This window comes from Tiliqua scincoides, chromosome 7 (assembly GCF_035046505.1).
Source record: "Tiliqua scincoides isolate rTilSci1 chromosome 7, rTilSci1.hap2, whole genome shotgun sequence".
Taxonomy (NCBI): Eukaryota; Metazoa; Chordata; class Lepidosauria; order Squamata; family Scincidae; genus Tiliqua; species Tiliqua scincoides.
The window spans coordinates 72705086-72722054 of record NC_089827.1 but is presented as its reverse complement, the minus strand read 5'-3'; the positions used below and the strand labels follow the sequence as shown (position 1 = coordinate 72722054).

Genomic DNA, 16969 nt, shown 5'->3' with positions numbered 1-16969 from the left:
TAGCCAACGGTGCTTACTCCCAGGAAAGTGAGGATCAGGTTGCAGCCTGAGTTTCTAATTTGTTTCTATAATGCATTCTTGCTCAAATTTTAGGATTCTCTACAACCCTTTTCACTGTGTACTCAGCAGTGACAGATTTCAATTATTGTGTTGTTCAGAGGAAACAGCACTCTACAGCGCATTTTTGTTGGCAAAACTCCATACTTGGTTCTTTACTATTAGTTCCTATTTCTTACTCAAGCGTGCGTTGAATTATAAACTCATATGAACCTATAATTGAAACTTCCAGGACACAATTGAGAATAACTCTGTATTCTGTCACAGAATGAACACTCATGTAAAAGTTGGGTTTTTAGTATAGATTTAAAGTATAGTTACATGGAAAGGGTCACAAAAGATTTAAAGATTTAAAGTGTAGATTTAAAGTACAGTTACAGATTTATAGATTTAAAGTATAGTTACATGGAAAGGGTCACACCAATGAAAAATGGTCTCAAATAAGAACAAGCTGTAATCAAAGCAAGCCAGAACACAGTCTTGCAATAAGCTGACCTGCCAACACAAGAGTCCTGAAACAGATACTGCATGTATAAGCAGCAAAAATAATCCTTTTGCCGAAGTGGCAGAACTAGTCTGATGTGTTTGGGTTGAGAGGACTCCCCCAACCCACCACCAAAAATAAAATCTACAAAAGCTATTCCATGCTGGATTGCATGACAGTTTCAGTCCCACTACTAGACAGTAAACTATATAAATCAACAAGCTAGCTAAAGAAACCTGTAAATAATGCCACAGTACCTACATGACTGTGCAACATGTGCTCCTCCTCATAGAATGCATTTGTCTAGAAACAAAACAGGCTCCTTCTAGCTGTCAAGCTATAGCTACAACTGCCTAACAGCACAAATTGCCAAGCCCTCTTCTATGAAAACCAACATCTTTAGAGGTATACTTGCCTTCAGAGATGTGCTCAATTCACAGAATGGAAATCCAAAAACCACAAACCAATTTATATTGCAAGAATAGCAAAATGTTTTACAACAGCAGAACTAATATTCCAACGATTGGTCAACTGACAGAATCAGAGCAGGAACAATTAATGCTGAAACGATTCCTTTCAGCGCATGAAATTAAAGCTGAAGCACTTTTATAAAAGCAGCCATGCTGCCTCTCAGCTAAAGACTTGCATCTCTAACTGCAATGTTTCATAGCTCCACCCACACACTTGTCGATGACTCAAGTTTCAGTTCTTCTGGCCCAAGCAAGACCTCTGAGTTGCCAAGAATAACAGATTAGATTCAGATGGGTCACTTTGGCCAAGTTTTATTCAAGATGTATTTTTCTGAAAGTGCTTTTCACCTCCATTGATACCACAATAAGTCAATACCATAAGCCCCATTCTCAAAATACATGCAATTTAGGGAATTATAAATAAAAGGAGGGGAGCAGGATCACAGTAGCAAGCTTCCCCAATCTATTAATGTTTAATTGAATGCCCACATGGAACTGGTTCTAGTCAGAGAGACCTAAACACATAAAGCTGCACACACAGGTTCTAAGCATACATTCAACTGAACACAAGCAAGTCCCTCTGTATGCACTCACTTGGAAAACATTTAGACCAGGACTCTATACAGAGGTTGTTTTTGAAGTGTTATAGTATATTCGCTCTTTATAACAGTTTGTTTTTTTAAAATGAGTTTTTATGTTCCAAACAAAACCAAAAGTACAACCACTTAATTTAAGATGCACTTCATTAAAGTACTGCATTGTAAAAAGTTTACAAAATGTTCTAGACCAGTGTGTTCTCAAACTGTGGGTCGGGACCTACTAGACAGGTTGCGAACCAATTTCAGGTGGGTACCCATTCATTTCAATATTTTATTTTTAATATATTAGACTGGTATGTGATTGCATTTGGGGAAATGTTACAGATCTGTACTTTTAACAGTCTATTATGTATATGCTTTTAACAATGATAGTAAATGGGACTTACTCCTGGGTACGTTGTAGCCTAGGATTGTTAAAAATGTTCCTGCTTGATGATGTCACTTCCAGTCATGACATCACTTCCAGTGGGTCCTGACAGATTCTCATTCTTAAAGTGAATCCTGGTACTAAAAGTTTAAGAACCACTGTTCTAGATATTTACTACATAAAAGAAGGACAATATGCCTGTAATAATTGCTGTTTCTAAGCCTATCAGTCACCACTGCCACTTTAACATTTATACAAATCCAAACTTGTTATACACAGATTTGACTCAACACGGAAGGCCACTGCCAATGAGAAGGAATGTGCTGATCCCTGGGGAAGGGGAAAACACATCCCTTTAAAATCAGTCTTAAAAACTACTTTTTACTGTTGTAGGGAGACAGTCATGCAAGGGATTACAGGTATAACCTAATTATCCTAATTATTATATTTTTCAAGGGGAGAATCCACAGATTTTTCTATCGCAATGCTGATGAGAAGTACCCTTTAAATTAAAGGAAAAAGTTGTTTAATAATAGCCTCCTTAATGCAAGAGAGGGCAGCAGTCTGAAAATCCACCAATCATTCTCTCACTCCTCCCTTCCCCGTGAGCAAGAAGATTAAATGGCAGTGATTAAACAGGTCAACACACATTTTGCTTCCTTAAACGTTACACCAATTCCTAGTTATATTTGGGGTGCTGATTCTAGTTTTGGAGACAAGGCATAGCCTCTTTAGTGAATGGTTCAAGCAGCTTCCTCATGAGGAAGCCTACACCATGGCTTCCTCATGAGGAAGCTGCTTGAACCATTCACTAAAGAGGCTATGCCTTGTCTCCAAAACTAGAGGTGATCGGGCAAAACGGACGCCATTTTTGGAATCAGTACCCCAAATTCATATCAAACCATCATTAAGTTTGGAAAAACTTTTCTGACCCTCAATTTTGTAGGCCTATGTTATCACCCATTCTTTCCTCCTTGCTAGGGCTCCTGGTGAAGGGATGGACTGCTGCCTCCTAGCAAAGCGTAAGCGCCTGGAGAGAGACTGATTGCCTCTGTGTGCATTTTGAAAGGTCAACAAGGCTGTTTTTAAATCACAACAGCAAAGAGACTTTGTTTTTTAAATTGATTTGCTTGTTTTTTGCCATCCACCATCCACGTGAGTCCTTGGAACAGAACCCCCACAAATAATGAGACTCAACCTGTATAGCCCTTCCAGTGTTCAAAGTGCTTGCACCCATTAATTCAGAAATTCTTACAACAGCCCTGTAAGGTAGGCCAATACTACCACCATACTGCAAGCAAAAGACCAAGGCACACCACCAATAGAATTCACAGCAGAGAGGAGGTTAGGGAGGGACATTCCAAATCACAAGTGGTCTTAGTCACTATGCAGTAGTAGCTCAACACTAGTTATAAACATACACAATTGTGTAAGCCTGTGAAATTCCAAATGCACTTGGCATCAAACAGTTTACGTAGAAAGACATTTCACTCACAAATTTTAGGAAAATAATAGTAATACAGCTGTATCCCAAGTCATCCTTCCACTTGCATAAGAGGGCTTGTGCACACTGAAGTGGTAGCACAAGGTTCTTATAACCAGAAATCCCAAACTTGGCTTGCACAATATGTCACACAAAAAACCATTAGTACCTCACTTATGCAATTTCTTCCATATACATTTGCACAACCACATGTAGAACAGCACAAAAAGCCAGCTTGTTTCTATGCGTTCCACAGAATATAACCCACAGTTGGTAGGAAGAGAATGTCAAAATGAGCTGTGGGTCCTCACAGACAAGCTTTGTTCAGAGGGGGTGAACGCATGCCAGTTCCCAAATGCAAGCCCCAGAGACTGTTCACTTGAGTGGTAGGCCCAAACACTTAATGGACCCATAAAAAAATGAAGTGTTTGGTCTGCACTGGTTTGGGGTACATCTTTAATGTATCTCTTGAGAAGGAGCAAGACAACAACATGTATCAGTGGTTCCCAATCTGTGGGTTGGGATCCACTGGTGGGTCACAACAGGGTGATGGAAAATAAGAAATCAGATAACTAATTGCTTCAGGTCCTTATTCAAAAATTAGTACTGTAGCTTATAATGACCTTGCAAAGAGCTCAGCTACTGCAGTTTGCAAGCATATGTAAATATAGAGAAACAAATGTTGGAGGATCTTTTTCTGGTTATTACTTATAAATAAAAATATTTCTTTCTAGAACTCCTTTTTTTAAGGTCTGGTCAACCCAGGTGGGTCCTGATAGAGTGTCATTTAAGAACATGGATCCTGGTGATAAAAAGTTTGGGAACCACTGATATATGTCCTATTCTTGCTTAGCTTAACACTATTCTACTAACAAACCACGAATGAGACACTCATAATGAGTTACACATTTTCTTCATCTCAAAATCCAACCATCCTGGCACTAAATTTGATGCAGTTTGCTAATTCACTAAAAGGCCTGTGAAAAGTAGAGTGATACAGCAAAACCAAGACCACAATTCCCTCAAAGGTGTACATTTGTACATGTTCCTGTACAGCTATATAGACCTGAGACTGTAATAATGTAAGGAGTTCCTTAGCTCTAGTTTTCTTTAAATTGCTGACTTGTTGACTCATCACTTGGTCCAAACAATTCTATCCCAAGTGAAAAGGGTGTATTTTCTTCAACTGAAAACAGGGAACACACTCCATTTCAGAAACTGCATAGTCATATGATAGAGCAGTTGAAAAACATTTGCTTCTATATCCCACCTTTCTTCCATCATGAAAAATGCAGCTTACATTATGTTCATAGGCAATCACCCATTCAGACAGTGACCTAGACCTGCTTAGCTTCAGCAAGGCAGCTCTATCATGTGCTTTCCAAGTCCATTTTCATAGTAGCAGAGATAAATTGTTTAGTTCCATTTGTTAACCAACAGTTCATTAAAAATGATTTTCCAGAGTCATCACTTCAGAGAAGCCATAATGCTGGGACCAGAATTAATCTCAACACTCAAAGGGTTCCAAATGATTGATGCAAGTTTAACTTTAGATGCTTGCTAACTCAGCATGGACAACACAGAACTAAACACATTTGTTGCGACATGTCTCACAAGCGAAGACACAGGAATATCCGATTTTGGCATTCCATTCCATTAATGAGATGCTTCTTACCATGGCCATGGACAGCTCCTGGACTGAATGAAGGTGGGTGTAGCTCTTTGGTTGGAGTGAGATACCCTTCTTTCCCCTGACGTTGGCTCATCTTTCCCGGTGTCAGAACATGAGATTCATCATTGTTTGTTACCACAGCTAAAAAACAAAAAAAAGATGTACCCTCAACATGTAAGACACAGCAAAACGCCTCATCCATCAATTGCTAGGTAATTCAAGCTCAGTCAGTGCTGCAACTGAACTGGGACAAAGCACCATTTGCACAAATCATGCACTGTACAATGTATTAACCAGCTCAGATCCTCCTTTTCTACTTAGAGACAAGTTCATTCCTGTTATACAATTTACTCCTTACTCCCACAAACGATTCCATGGGTAAATAGCTAAAGTCTCTTCCAGTGCCACTACTGGGAGACCATAGAGCACATGTCCCTCCAGCCAGCTTTAACATCTGAACATACAGGAAAAGGTATTTAGGCATACCTTGACTTTCACTGCTTTGCTTTTAATTATAATTATATAATCACATTTCAAATTTCATCTACATGTTTTCCTTTTCATCCGATTTCATCTAACCTTCCACTATGTTCATTAGTGTTCTTATACTTATTTTTCTTTTATTTCTGTTCATTTAGATTTCACACACATTTGCAAGTGTTATGTAGTTAGTTATTTACATTTTTACCAGCCAAAATAAATTTGCAAGCTAAATAAGGCTCCACCTTGACATTCATCCATTTTTTACTTTGCTCTGGTCCCTAACTAGATGCTCTGACTCATGCTCTGGTCCCTAACTAGATGAAAGCGCAAGGCACTGCTGTACCTGCTTCCCATTTCAGCACACTCCCAATTTCAAGACAAGATCATGATGGCAAGGAAAAGGAACCATGGCCTACTTACTACAAATTCTAATAACTTTCAATACTATATACATTGAAGGGGCATGGGCTACACTGGCTCACGCAACTGTGGATGGCACTTCAGAAGAGATTTAGTTTTTTCCACAAAATTCCATGATCTGTAAAAGACTGTGAAATTACTTATAGCCATCTCAGATATTTCTTAGCACAGCATTTTAGAGTCCTACTTTCTACCCTTATGTATATCTTACAGGACTTTTCAGATAGAATCTTCCCAATATTGAACATCTAACGTTTAAAAGTAACTGCACCTATAACTCAGGAGTATGGCTACAAGTATCCTTCAAAATCTGTTCCCCCTCCCCACTCTGACAAACCAAAAGCCTTCTAATTAATGGTCTATTTGACATTCCAAGTTCCTAGAAACCAGTTACAGATTCAAAAGGGTCATGGTACAGATTTTATTGAGTATCAACTTAAATTCCTAAATGCACACAATGTGCTTTTTCTGAGATATTGCTGCACTTGTAGCCATTCAAATCAGTTCTACTGTACTGTTGCTACAGCTCTCCCCCCTGCCTTTCATTGGTTAAATTTTCCGGTCTTTCATACTGTCACAGTGCCCTCTAGAGATCCCACTGTGGAACTACATGATACAGAAGCTACCCTCCTTATGAACATTTTAGGTTCCAGGGGTCTGTTTGTAAGTATAGTAATGCCCCCCCCTACACTGCCGTTACTGTCAGTTCCCTGCAGAGCCTCTCTGAAAGCTTCTGAGCAGTTTCTGTTTTCAGCAGCACTGTCTACAAGATGGAAGTCTGGGCTGAACATATTTATAAGCTGAGTATTCAGAAGTAGATAGCTTCTGTATTCTATGCTCTCTTTAACAAAGATAACAACTGCCAATATTAGAATTCTCTAATGCTTCCTCCCCCAACCCCCAAGATAGCTATACCAAATATCACAGCTTTCCTAAACGGAAGAAACTCAAAACACCAACATAGGAGGTGCCTATATATTACTAATGCCTGCTCCCTGAAACTGGCTATTCAGACCAAGGTGGCCAAGGGTAGTGGTGGTGGTGAAAGGAATACCTGTTGGTCACTTTAGGTTGCACTGGCCCTCTTCCCAGGCCTTCCATCTCATCTAACTGGTAAATGGCCAAAGCAAGGCTGACTCCACAGGTGCAAGGGTGTGGGTATCTGTCCGCTCAGGCATAAGCCTGATCTACAGCATCCCTGAACTAAGAAGAGGGGCAAGTCAGACTGAGAAGGAGGTTGAAAATGGCTGATGGCCACTCACCTCACCTATTCTTATGCTCCCACCATATCAGCTGATAGTAAGTTCCATTTTGATATGTATAATATTGCACTGTTAGAAAGATAATGCTGAATCCCAGCTTTCATCCAAATTCCAACTTTTAACACTGATCTTGGGCTGTAGCGCTCCTATGGTTACTAGGCTAGGGGGCAGCCTTTATGAAAGGGGCTGAAAGAGAACAAGGCAGGAAGTCTGCAAGCCTGAACCCTACCTGGATTCCTTTATCAATGGGCCATATTTTGGTAGAAATGAAATCAAAAATATAAAGAACTGCCCTGTTGTATAGAACCGAGATCTGTCAAGTCCAGCTTTTGTTTCCAGAAGCCCCTGACTTCTGCCTGTAGAAGTCAAATGGAAGGCACTGACAGCAGAGTGAATCTGACAAGGTGGAGAATGAAACAGAGCACTGACAGCATCCCAAATGAGACAGTTACAGCAACAGAAGAGGCATTACTCTACTTATGAACAAAACAAGTTAGAAACAGATCCCTGGAACCCAACCTGTTTGTAAATAGGGAGCTTTTGCACACCTTGTTTGGTCCCATACTCAAAGTGAGAAGGATTAACCAGTATAAGGATTAAGTATTTACAAGGTGGTCATGATAGAAATGCTTTCAGAACTAAGTTGAAACAAGCCACCAGGGAACGTCTTACATGTGTTTGTTTCCAGCAAGGAAAATAGAATTACAGCCCAAGTTGTACTGAACACAAAGGGGTTACTTCTGAGTAAAACAAACACCACCATTTTTAAATCCCTCTACTTATTCGGGTAGTTTGTATACAGGTATGGAATACGTTATCTTATTTTCAACAACTAATTTAAGTTGGGCTCAGACTGCAATGTGTGCCCTCTCAAGAACACCAGTGTGCAATACTCCAAGACATTTAAACCACTTACTTGCCTCACAAAGGGCAACATAAAATACATGCAGCTCATCTAGTAGTAGTAGATAACACAGTCTGGGCAAGGGAGTGGAATCTACACGCAAACAAAACTGCAGGTTTTTTTTGTGCATGACATTATGGGATCATCCCCGGGCCTGCAGGTAATTTGCAGGCTGGATAGTGTCAGGCCCTGAAGCCTTGGCCTGACTGCGCACAGCATCATGGGAGGAGATGATGCAACATCTGGTGATGCATACCAGGTGACTGTCACCTGGTGAGTCACCCCATATGCCATCAGAGTGACTTTGCACTTTTAGTACGCTCTGATTGGCTATAGCCAGTATATAGTCCAGGGAGGGCAAGCTGGAGTGTGGGAGATGCAGAGTGGATTTTGTGCCAAAGGCTACTTCAGTGTGATTCGTGATTGTGTGTTATCTGGACTGTTGCTGTATATATTGTACATAGTAAAGAGACATTTGGTAGAGGACTTCTGCCGTGTGTCGTCTTTGTTCCCAGGAGTGCCTACGCTCTGTCCTTGAGAGATAGGTGGAGAGTGCAACCGGACAGCCGCTTGCTTTGAACGCTTACCAAGCCATAACACATTCTTGTTGACCAGATGTCAATGTGACAACAATGACTGCTACATAAGAATCCTCAAGTCCCATTTTCAAGCCTGAAGTAGTATGTAGATGTCAAAACAAGGCCAAGTTTGGTGATTCCACAAACCCAAAGTAATGGGAGTCTTCGGGTCTCTTACTTTCACTAACTTCATGTTTGCTGTAGACAAGTGTTTCTCAAATTGTGGGTTGGGACCTACTAGGCAGGTTGCGAACCAATTTCATGCAGGTCCCCATTCATTTCAGTATTTTATTTTTAATATATTAGACTTGATGCTCCCATGGTATGTGACTGCATTTAGTTGAAATGTTACAGACCTGTACTTTTAACAAGCTATGATGCACATTCTTTTAACAATGATAGTAAATGGGATTTACTCCTGGGTAAGTGCGGGTAAGATTGCAACCTAGGATTGCTAAAAATTTTCCTGCTTGATTATGTCACTTCTGGTCATGACATCACTTCCGATAGGTCCTGAAAGATTCTCATTCTAAAAAGTGGGTCCCAGTGCTAAATGTGTGAGAACCACTGCTATAGACAGACTAACAGGTTCTCAGACTAAGAGACTAACAGACTAAGAGGTTCTCAGCTGGCAACTATATGTAAATGGCATATTAAAATGACAATAGCGATTTCAAAATTGTATCAACACTACCTGCTGAAACAAGTTATTTAAAATGTATCAATTCATTATCACTATTGTATTTAAAGAACAAGAGCCTTTAATGTACTGGAACACCTGATACTTGTGTTATTGTGATGTTTTTCTCACCCTTTAAAGAACGCCAAAAGAATAAAGATTTTAAGGTCAGAAAGAAGTGCATGGATGGCTTCTTTTTATCTCAACCATTCACAATAAAAGCTACAGTGACCCTAAAAATTTAGGTCATCTCCTTTCAAAAAGGTGCCTTCTACTCTGAAACACTCCATTAAACAGTTTTGGAATATAATGTGTAGAGGTGGGAGAAAACTTATTTTTTGCATACTCCAGTGTTTTCCAAAGGTTCGAAGTACAGAAAGTGGTGTAATGTACATTTTTATTCAAAATGTACATGATAATTATATATTAAAATCACTTAAAAAGTGTACTAGGTAGGTGATAAGTGGTCTAGTGTCAGCAGATGCACTCAGTCATTATCCATGCACTCCCCCACATTAAACAGTAAATAAACATTAAATAAACATCAAATAAAATGGTTTTATTTTTTCAGATTTTGGCCCCTCCTAAAAAATGAGAGGTGCAGAAAGCAGTTACGTGTTTTTACTTCATTATCACCATTTTCTCTCTCCTCTAATAATGTGTAATGGAGATGGAATTAAATGGAAAGTGCTCCATTAATAACCAATAGTTTAAAGCAGTGGTTCCCAAACTTCTTAGAGGCCCTAAAGGCTGCTGTCCGATTTATAAATGCCAAGGGAAATAGACATATTGGTGACTGTAGTAGCAGCTTTTTAAACCCTTGATGCACAAAACCTAATCTGCCCCATCAGTTTCGCAACCCACTGGTGGGTCCCAGACGGACAGTTTGAGAACCTCTGGTTTAAAATATTTAGTTCTAGAGGTCAAGATATAAGTAATTAATTTACATGTACAGAGCTCAAACATGCCTGGTGTGGTTTACATTTTTCCTTTTAACAGACGACCTATTCCCCTCCCCATCATGTAAAACCTGCTTTAGGAAATTACCTCAGCTTCAAAGACCTCTGTAGGATAGCTAAAGACAACACTCTCAGTACAAATTAATATATAACCTACTATCTTAACCCTTCAGCCTTGCTAACTATAGTAACATGCTTCAATTAGTTAAAGTATAGAGCTCTTCAGTACAACAGTATCAGCTATCCAAGAATGCTTGACCAGGCTTTCAGCAGCAGTAGCTAAACATTGCTTATTTACAATAATGTATTAAGATTGGGGGGGGGGGGAGAGAAATTGAGAGATGTCTGCATCTGATCACATTATTCTCAACTGTGATTAATATCCAAGAGGCTTGTGCTGAGACACAAGTTGGTTGAAACAGACCATCTTTGTACTTATACCACAGAGAAATTAGCAACTCATTACTCTGTGCAACCACTTTAGTTTTTAAAGTGCTCGCTTCTCTACGAACAGGTAAAATCTCTACAGAAGTCATTACATACATTGCTACCATGGAGTCTCCAGAGGGAAACAACCACTGTAGACTTCTTGTGGTCTAAAGTGGAAACTAGCTTTATTGGCTTACAAATCTAGCCAAAATGCATTCTGAAAGCAGTCACTACAACAAATTTAGATCTGTAGCTACTAAAAGTTATATACTGGGTCCTAACTTTGACTTTAACATATAGTTATTGGGATCCATCCGATTCAATAAACGAAACATCAGTTGATCGTTTAAGAACAGGTTGACAAGGGTTGGGAGTAAAGTTCAAAATACAGGATAATTAGCATAAAGATAAGTACAGGAGTATCCCTGTATCCACAGATCTGGAATCCGTGAATTCAGTTACCCGCAGTTCTCTGCCCTCACACCCCATTACTTCCATTTTTCTTCTTACTGGTGCTGCCAAGCAAGTATTCCTCCTCTAATAGAACGCTATAAGCAAGCAAGCTTATTGAAAGACAAGCAGCCTGAATGCTAGAGACACACAAGCTTTCAATAACCTTGCTTGCTTATAGCATTCTGTTAGAGGAAGAGACATGCTTGTTTGGTGCCAGAGAAAACAAAGGTAATGGCTGAATGGAGACGGGGTCCTTTTTATTGATAGTTTCTGTATCTGTATCTGTAAACAATACAGATAGTTTCTGTATCCATGGGCAGGTGGTGGGGCTGAAATGTATCCACTGATATGGGAGGACATGTCTACTTAAACCCTTGAGTAGCAAGTGCAAGAGGTGGCAATCCACCTCTCACATGGAAAGAAATGCCTTCTCTGAAACATGTATACATATTTAAATGGAAAGAATGCATTCATCTGCCAATCTATTTTATTCATATGCATATATATGTAGGTTTATCCATTCAAAACCTTTTAAGTTTATATAATGTTAAAGTCACGTTCACTGTCTCTTATAAGGGCTATGGTTATACTGGAAATCCAACATTTTCCAACATTCAGAAACATCCTTAACATGATCAAGACTGCTATTTTCAAATTATTCTACCTGAAGCTAGGGAAAATGCTTCTTAATTCTTAGCTGCTTCTGAACTCTCTCTCTCTCTCTCTCTCTCTCTCTCTCTCTCTCTCTCTCACATACACACACACACACACACACACACACGTTTTCAAAGGTTTTTCTGTTTCTTTAGCATCTGAAGTCATTTCCAGATATTCAGTTCTTGCTAAGATTGGTCTACCAAGGAAGAGCTTAATGAAGATGAGATCTTTTACAGGATGCAACTCTCCACATGCTGGAGCAGAAACCACTCACTTACTTGAGGATCCCTGGGAGTCTTTGATTTCACCATGATGCTGGAGATGCAGCGCAATTGAGTACGCAGAACAGCAAACAAAAAAGTCGAAGGCAAAAAAAAAGAAAAAAAAAGAGAAACACACCAGAGAAGGCAGCCACAACAAAAAGAAAGAACAAGGGAAACAGCAAGTTAGTTTGTAGCTAAAAAAATACAACATGCACATCAAATCCTGATAGAATTTTCTTAGCAACAACATAGCTCCAAAACAGGAGGAGTGGCTCACAACAAAAACCCACACAAGTGTGTCTGCTTAGAAAAGAATGCTATTAGCAACTTTGTTAGTAGACAGCAAATGCCTTCCAAGACTACAAATCATTTTAAGGAATCTTTACTTTTATACCACATAACATGCAGAATCAACTGTTAGCTGGAAAACTGCAGTAACATATGCCTTTTGGAAACTTGACAGTAAAGAAAGGAAGACAAAATTTATATTCAGTCTATTCATAGCAGCAAGAACGTTATTGGCAGAGAACTGGAAATCAAGCAGTTTACCTAGCAGCCAAACACTGGCTATAAACACGTTTCTGTATCATGAGTTATTTTAAGCTAACATTTTCCAACAGATACCAGGAGGAAAGGATACAATCTTATTTGAATAATGGAAGGGACTCTGAGGTTATACAATATTATGAAATGCATTATGGAAAATATGGATTTAGCAGGATAAAATATTATATAAAAGGATTTGTACTTTAGAAGCATTACATAATAAAATTTAGTCAACCTTTTAGTTTATTAAATCATGTTATTGCAATTCTGCACATTCATATAAACAAGTTTACTGAAGTTTAAACTTAATACAAATTTTATACATTGGTTTCCCAAGTTACAGAAGGCTGTGTCAGTGTTTTTGAGCAGGTACAGCCATCTTGCAAAAGCAGGGCAGGAGGTCTGGTCTAGAGGGTAGAGCCTCCATTTGCCTGAAGATTAACATCCACAAGGTCGCCAGTTCAAGGCCACCGGCACCGTGCGACCTTGAAGCAGCTGACAAGCTGCAGCTGAGCTGTTCCATCTGCTCAGAGCGTGGGAGGATGGAGGCCAGAATGTTAAACCAGATCGGAGTGTAACAGCTTGAATGTGGTGGTTCTTGAAAGAGAGAACCTTCTTTCAATTTGTAAAAATCCCAGCGTGGATTTAATAAGCCTGCCTGTGTAAACCGCCTTGAATAAAGTCTTGAATAAAGACCAAGAAAGGCGGTATATAAATACTGTATATTATTATTATTATTATAAAAGCCAGATTGAACTGTTTCAACATGCGTGTTTCAACTTTGAGACAGACCTCTGGAATGTAACCAGTATGTATATTGGGGGCTTCACTGCTTTAAAACTGCATGAAGTGTACTTTAGTTTAATTTAGTTTAATGCTATTAAACTAAATTATTATTAATTTAACTATTAATTTAACTATTATTAATTAACTATTAATGCATTAAACTTTAGTTTAATGCCATCTTGTAATTTGTACACAATTTTTTGACTCAAAAAACTGTTATGACAGGCCACAAATTTTTCCACTCAGTTGCACATTTAAATAGCCAAGAAAATCAAGCAACAATAAATCTGATAGCTACAGAAATAAAAAAAATATGCTGACTGCTTCAGAACTGAGCAGAAGAGCAAGGGTTTAACTTTTCCCCTTCAAAATCACCCTTCCACCCAAGGCAGTTTCTCCTTGTGGTCTAAACGGGTACCTGCATTCTTCCCCAGGGAAAGAAGTCACTGCAAGGGGGGACAACTGGTGAAGAAGACAGGTTACACAGTGTCTTCCCTATATATTCCTCAACTCAAGCTTGTAGCCGCTTTTCATTATTTTTTAAAAGGTGACTGGGAGACTATTACACATGCATGATACCCATAACATATCTTGGTTGGGCCTTACAGATACAAGGAAGTCAATGTACTTTTGTTAAAACTGAAATAACTTATTTAGTTTAAATGTGCTATGCCCTTGCCTTCATAAATAATTGTGTATAAAATAAATTACTATGCCCAAAACCCAGTCTTAACTAAAAACCTAATCTAAGTTCTCCTGAAATACTCCACTTTCAGTTTAACTTTTCTAAGTGTTCATCTTTACTGACAAAAATGAACAGATAACAAAATAACTCATATAAAGTAGATGGCAGATACTGAAGCCAGTATACATATATTGGAAAGCTTATGAGAACACTTGATGCACCCAAGAGAGCTTTAATACAGGAAGGAAGATTACAATGCACTTAACCAGAGTATAGATTACCACACTGGTCTTCAATCAGTGGATCTTGACCCACAGTTTGGCAATTGTAGGGCCAAAAGTGACCATTAGGTGGAGATTACTTCCTTCTGAAGTAGGTTACAACATCAGTACCAACATCTGCTGCAGGCAGAAAGGTATAGGTGAATTAATGGTTTGAAGAAGTTGAATTCATGGCTTATTAGAGAAGCTCACTCTTACATTGGGCACAGTTTAACATAGGGATTCCCAAACTGTGCATCATGACATCCTGAGGTGTCACACAGCACTTCCTGGGGTATTGTAGGCCACCAACTGGCTGGCAGCAATTCTGAGCAGGATATTACAAACAGCAGAAGGAGACTCAGCCTGGTGGGTTGAGCACCTGTATGTGGTTTTCATGTGCTAGGAAACACCTCCCCACCTGCTCTAAGCTTCTCATCTCTGTTTGTAGCATCTAGCATGGTCTCCAAACCTGGAAGTAACTGGCAATGACATCATCACCAGTCACTTCTGGGAGTCATGCACTGCATTTGTAGTGCACAGGGGCATTGCAGGACACTCAAGATTGGGAAGCACTGGCTTAATAACTAATTATGAAAAGTTTTAGATATCAACAAGGAAGTTAGCTATTGGAGGGGTGGAGTTTGCAGTTGGCATAACAGAGTTGAGGGAACTACTACAGTGGGCCATCCGTATCCACAGGGGCTTGGTTCTAGAACCCTGCAGGGATACCAAAATCCACAGATGTCAGGCTAACAAAGTGGCACAAATTGCATACACTGACTGAAACAGGTGTAAATTGCCTAACAGCCAGCTAAAGCGGTGCAAGGGAGGTGGGAGGCAAACACGGTGAGTGCAGTGAAATGGCAGGTTTCGAGGCGAACAAAGTTATGTTAACTTTTTAAAATACATTTTCAATCTGCAGTTGATTAAATCCATGGATGCAGAGCCCACAGATACAGCAGGCCCACTGTATATGCTTTTAAAGGGAGTGTTAAACAAGGCAAAGTGCAAGATAAAGCAAAGAAGGTGTGTTACCAATTATCCACACTCATTACCAGTTAAATGAACCATTTTCCAAACCAATGAAGGTAACTCTTTCTACATGTCATCCTCACTTAAGCATCTGAAGAAAAAGCATGAGGAAAGTCTCTTAAACATAAACAGAGAAGAACAGAACAAGAGGAACCACTACAATATTTTGAGTACTTACATGATGAAACAGAACAGCAGGAAAGTCTAGCCACTAATACTTCAACAAGCCTGTACTGTGCAGCAAATGCCAGCAAGAGAAACACTGAAGCAGGAAAGCTGAGCAAAGCAGATAAAAGCTGATCACTCAAGATTATTGTAATGGCCAGTATGTAAATATTTCAGCACTGCATAGCTAATCACTTTCAAGAAGCTCCTAAGCAACTGACTAAACAAACTAGCCAGTTGATGTCTACTTCTGTTCATAAAGAGTTTCTATCTTAAAACAGTTGTACACAGTGAACACCTGTCTTGAAAAGACAAAAAGCTAGTCTATAATTTGACACACAGAAACCTACTTTCATGTTTATAGGCTATGAGTGAGCTTTTAAAAACATTACCATATTTTTCAGACTTTCATAAATTTAGTAGTTAATCATTTAAAACAAGACAAATTACACAGAACAGAAAGTTATGTAAAAACTAAGAAAGCCTTCTGTACCATTTCTCTTAATTGGAAGAGCCATTTTTCCTTTATTTATACTAGTATTTGTATTCATCTCAGGCTGGCAGACAGTAAGTCAAAGATACTTTCACATATATAAACTGTGGAAGAATGAAGCAGAAAATCCCCTAATCAGGAAAAAGTCATTTACCTTGGGTTCCCCCTCCTTCATTAAACTTATATTCCAAAACGGTTGCAGTATTTCACACTCCCTGTTACTTTGTATACAATTCATGCAAAGAAGCCAGATTTTCAGAATAGCATCTTCTTTCTACTAGCAACGAGCACTCCTATGTGTGTGTCCCCCAGGAGAACACTGTCCCAAATCTTTGCAAACAGCCATGTGATGAAAGGCTGTAGCTCATGCATCAATTTGTTTGCTGCTACCACCTCCTGCTGCAGTTTGTTTCCCGTTTCTTGGGTGACCCTATTTATTTTTGTCAACTTTCATGAGCCAAACCACGTAACAATGCCCAATGGTTTAGGATCACATTCTAAATGCATGATTCAACTGTTAAAATTCTACTACCACAATCCAGAGCTATCAAGTCAAGAAAAGACTCCAACCATATCTAGACCAGCAGCTTAAATATTCGTCAGCTGCAGATCTTTTTTTTTTAAATACAAAGGTAAGGCTAAAACAGGGCATGTTAAGAATATAAATGCTTGAACTGGTTTTAGATAAGTAAGGTGAACGTACAATATGCCTTAGAGTACTCTCAACCAGAGTGCATGACCGCCTGCTTGTGTGGCTAGAACAGGACCACAACCACCATC

At 39.2% G+C, this 16969-nt stretch overlaps 1 protein-coding gene across 7 annotated transcripts in view; it reads right to left on the bottom strand.

Annotated features, from left to right (window-relative positions):
- LOC136656847 (oxysterol-binding protein-related protein 8-like) overlaps positions 1-16969 on the bottom strand; it is an 83437-nt gene that overhangs the window by 43720 nt on the left and 22748 nt on the right. For 2 of the 7 annotated variants that reach the window (XM_066633215.1, XM_066633216.1), the window contains exons 3-4: positions 12235-12271; positions 5136-5273 (exon numbers count right to left, since the gene is read on the bottom strand). In XM_066633215.1, the coding sequence (XP_066489312.1) occupies positions 5136-5273; positions 12235-12271 (175 nt within the window). Of the gene's footprint in view, positions 1-5135; positions 5274-12234; positions 12272-12605; positions 12691-15554; positions 15623-15709; positions 15808-16969 lie in introns of those variants that run through there. The other 5 variants (XM_066633219.1, XM_066633218.1, XM_066633217.1 and 2 more) reach the window with 5 other exon arrangements.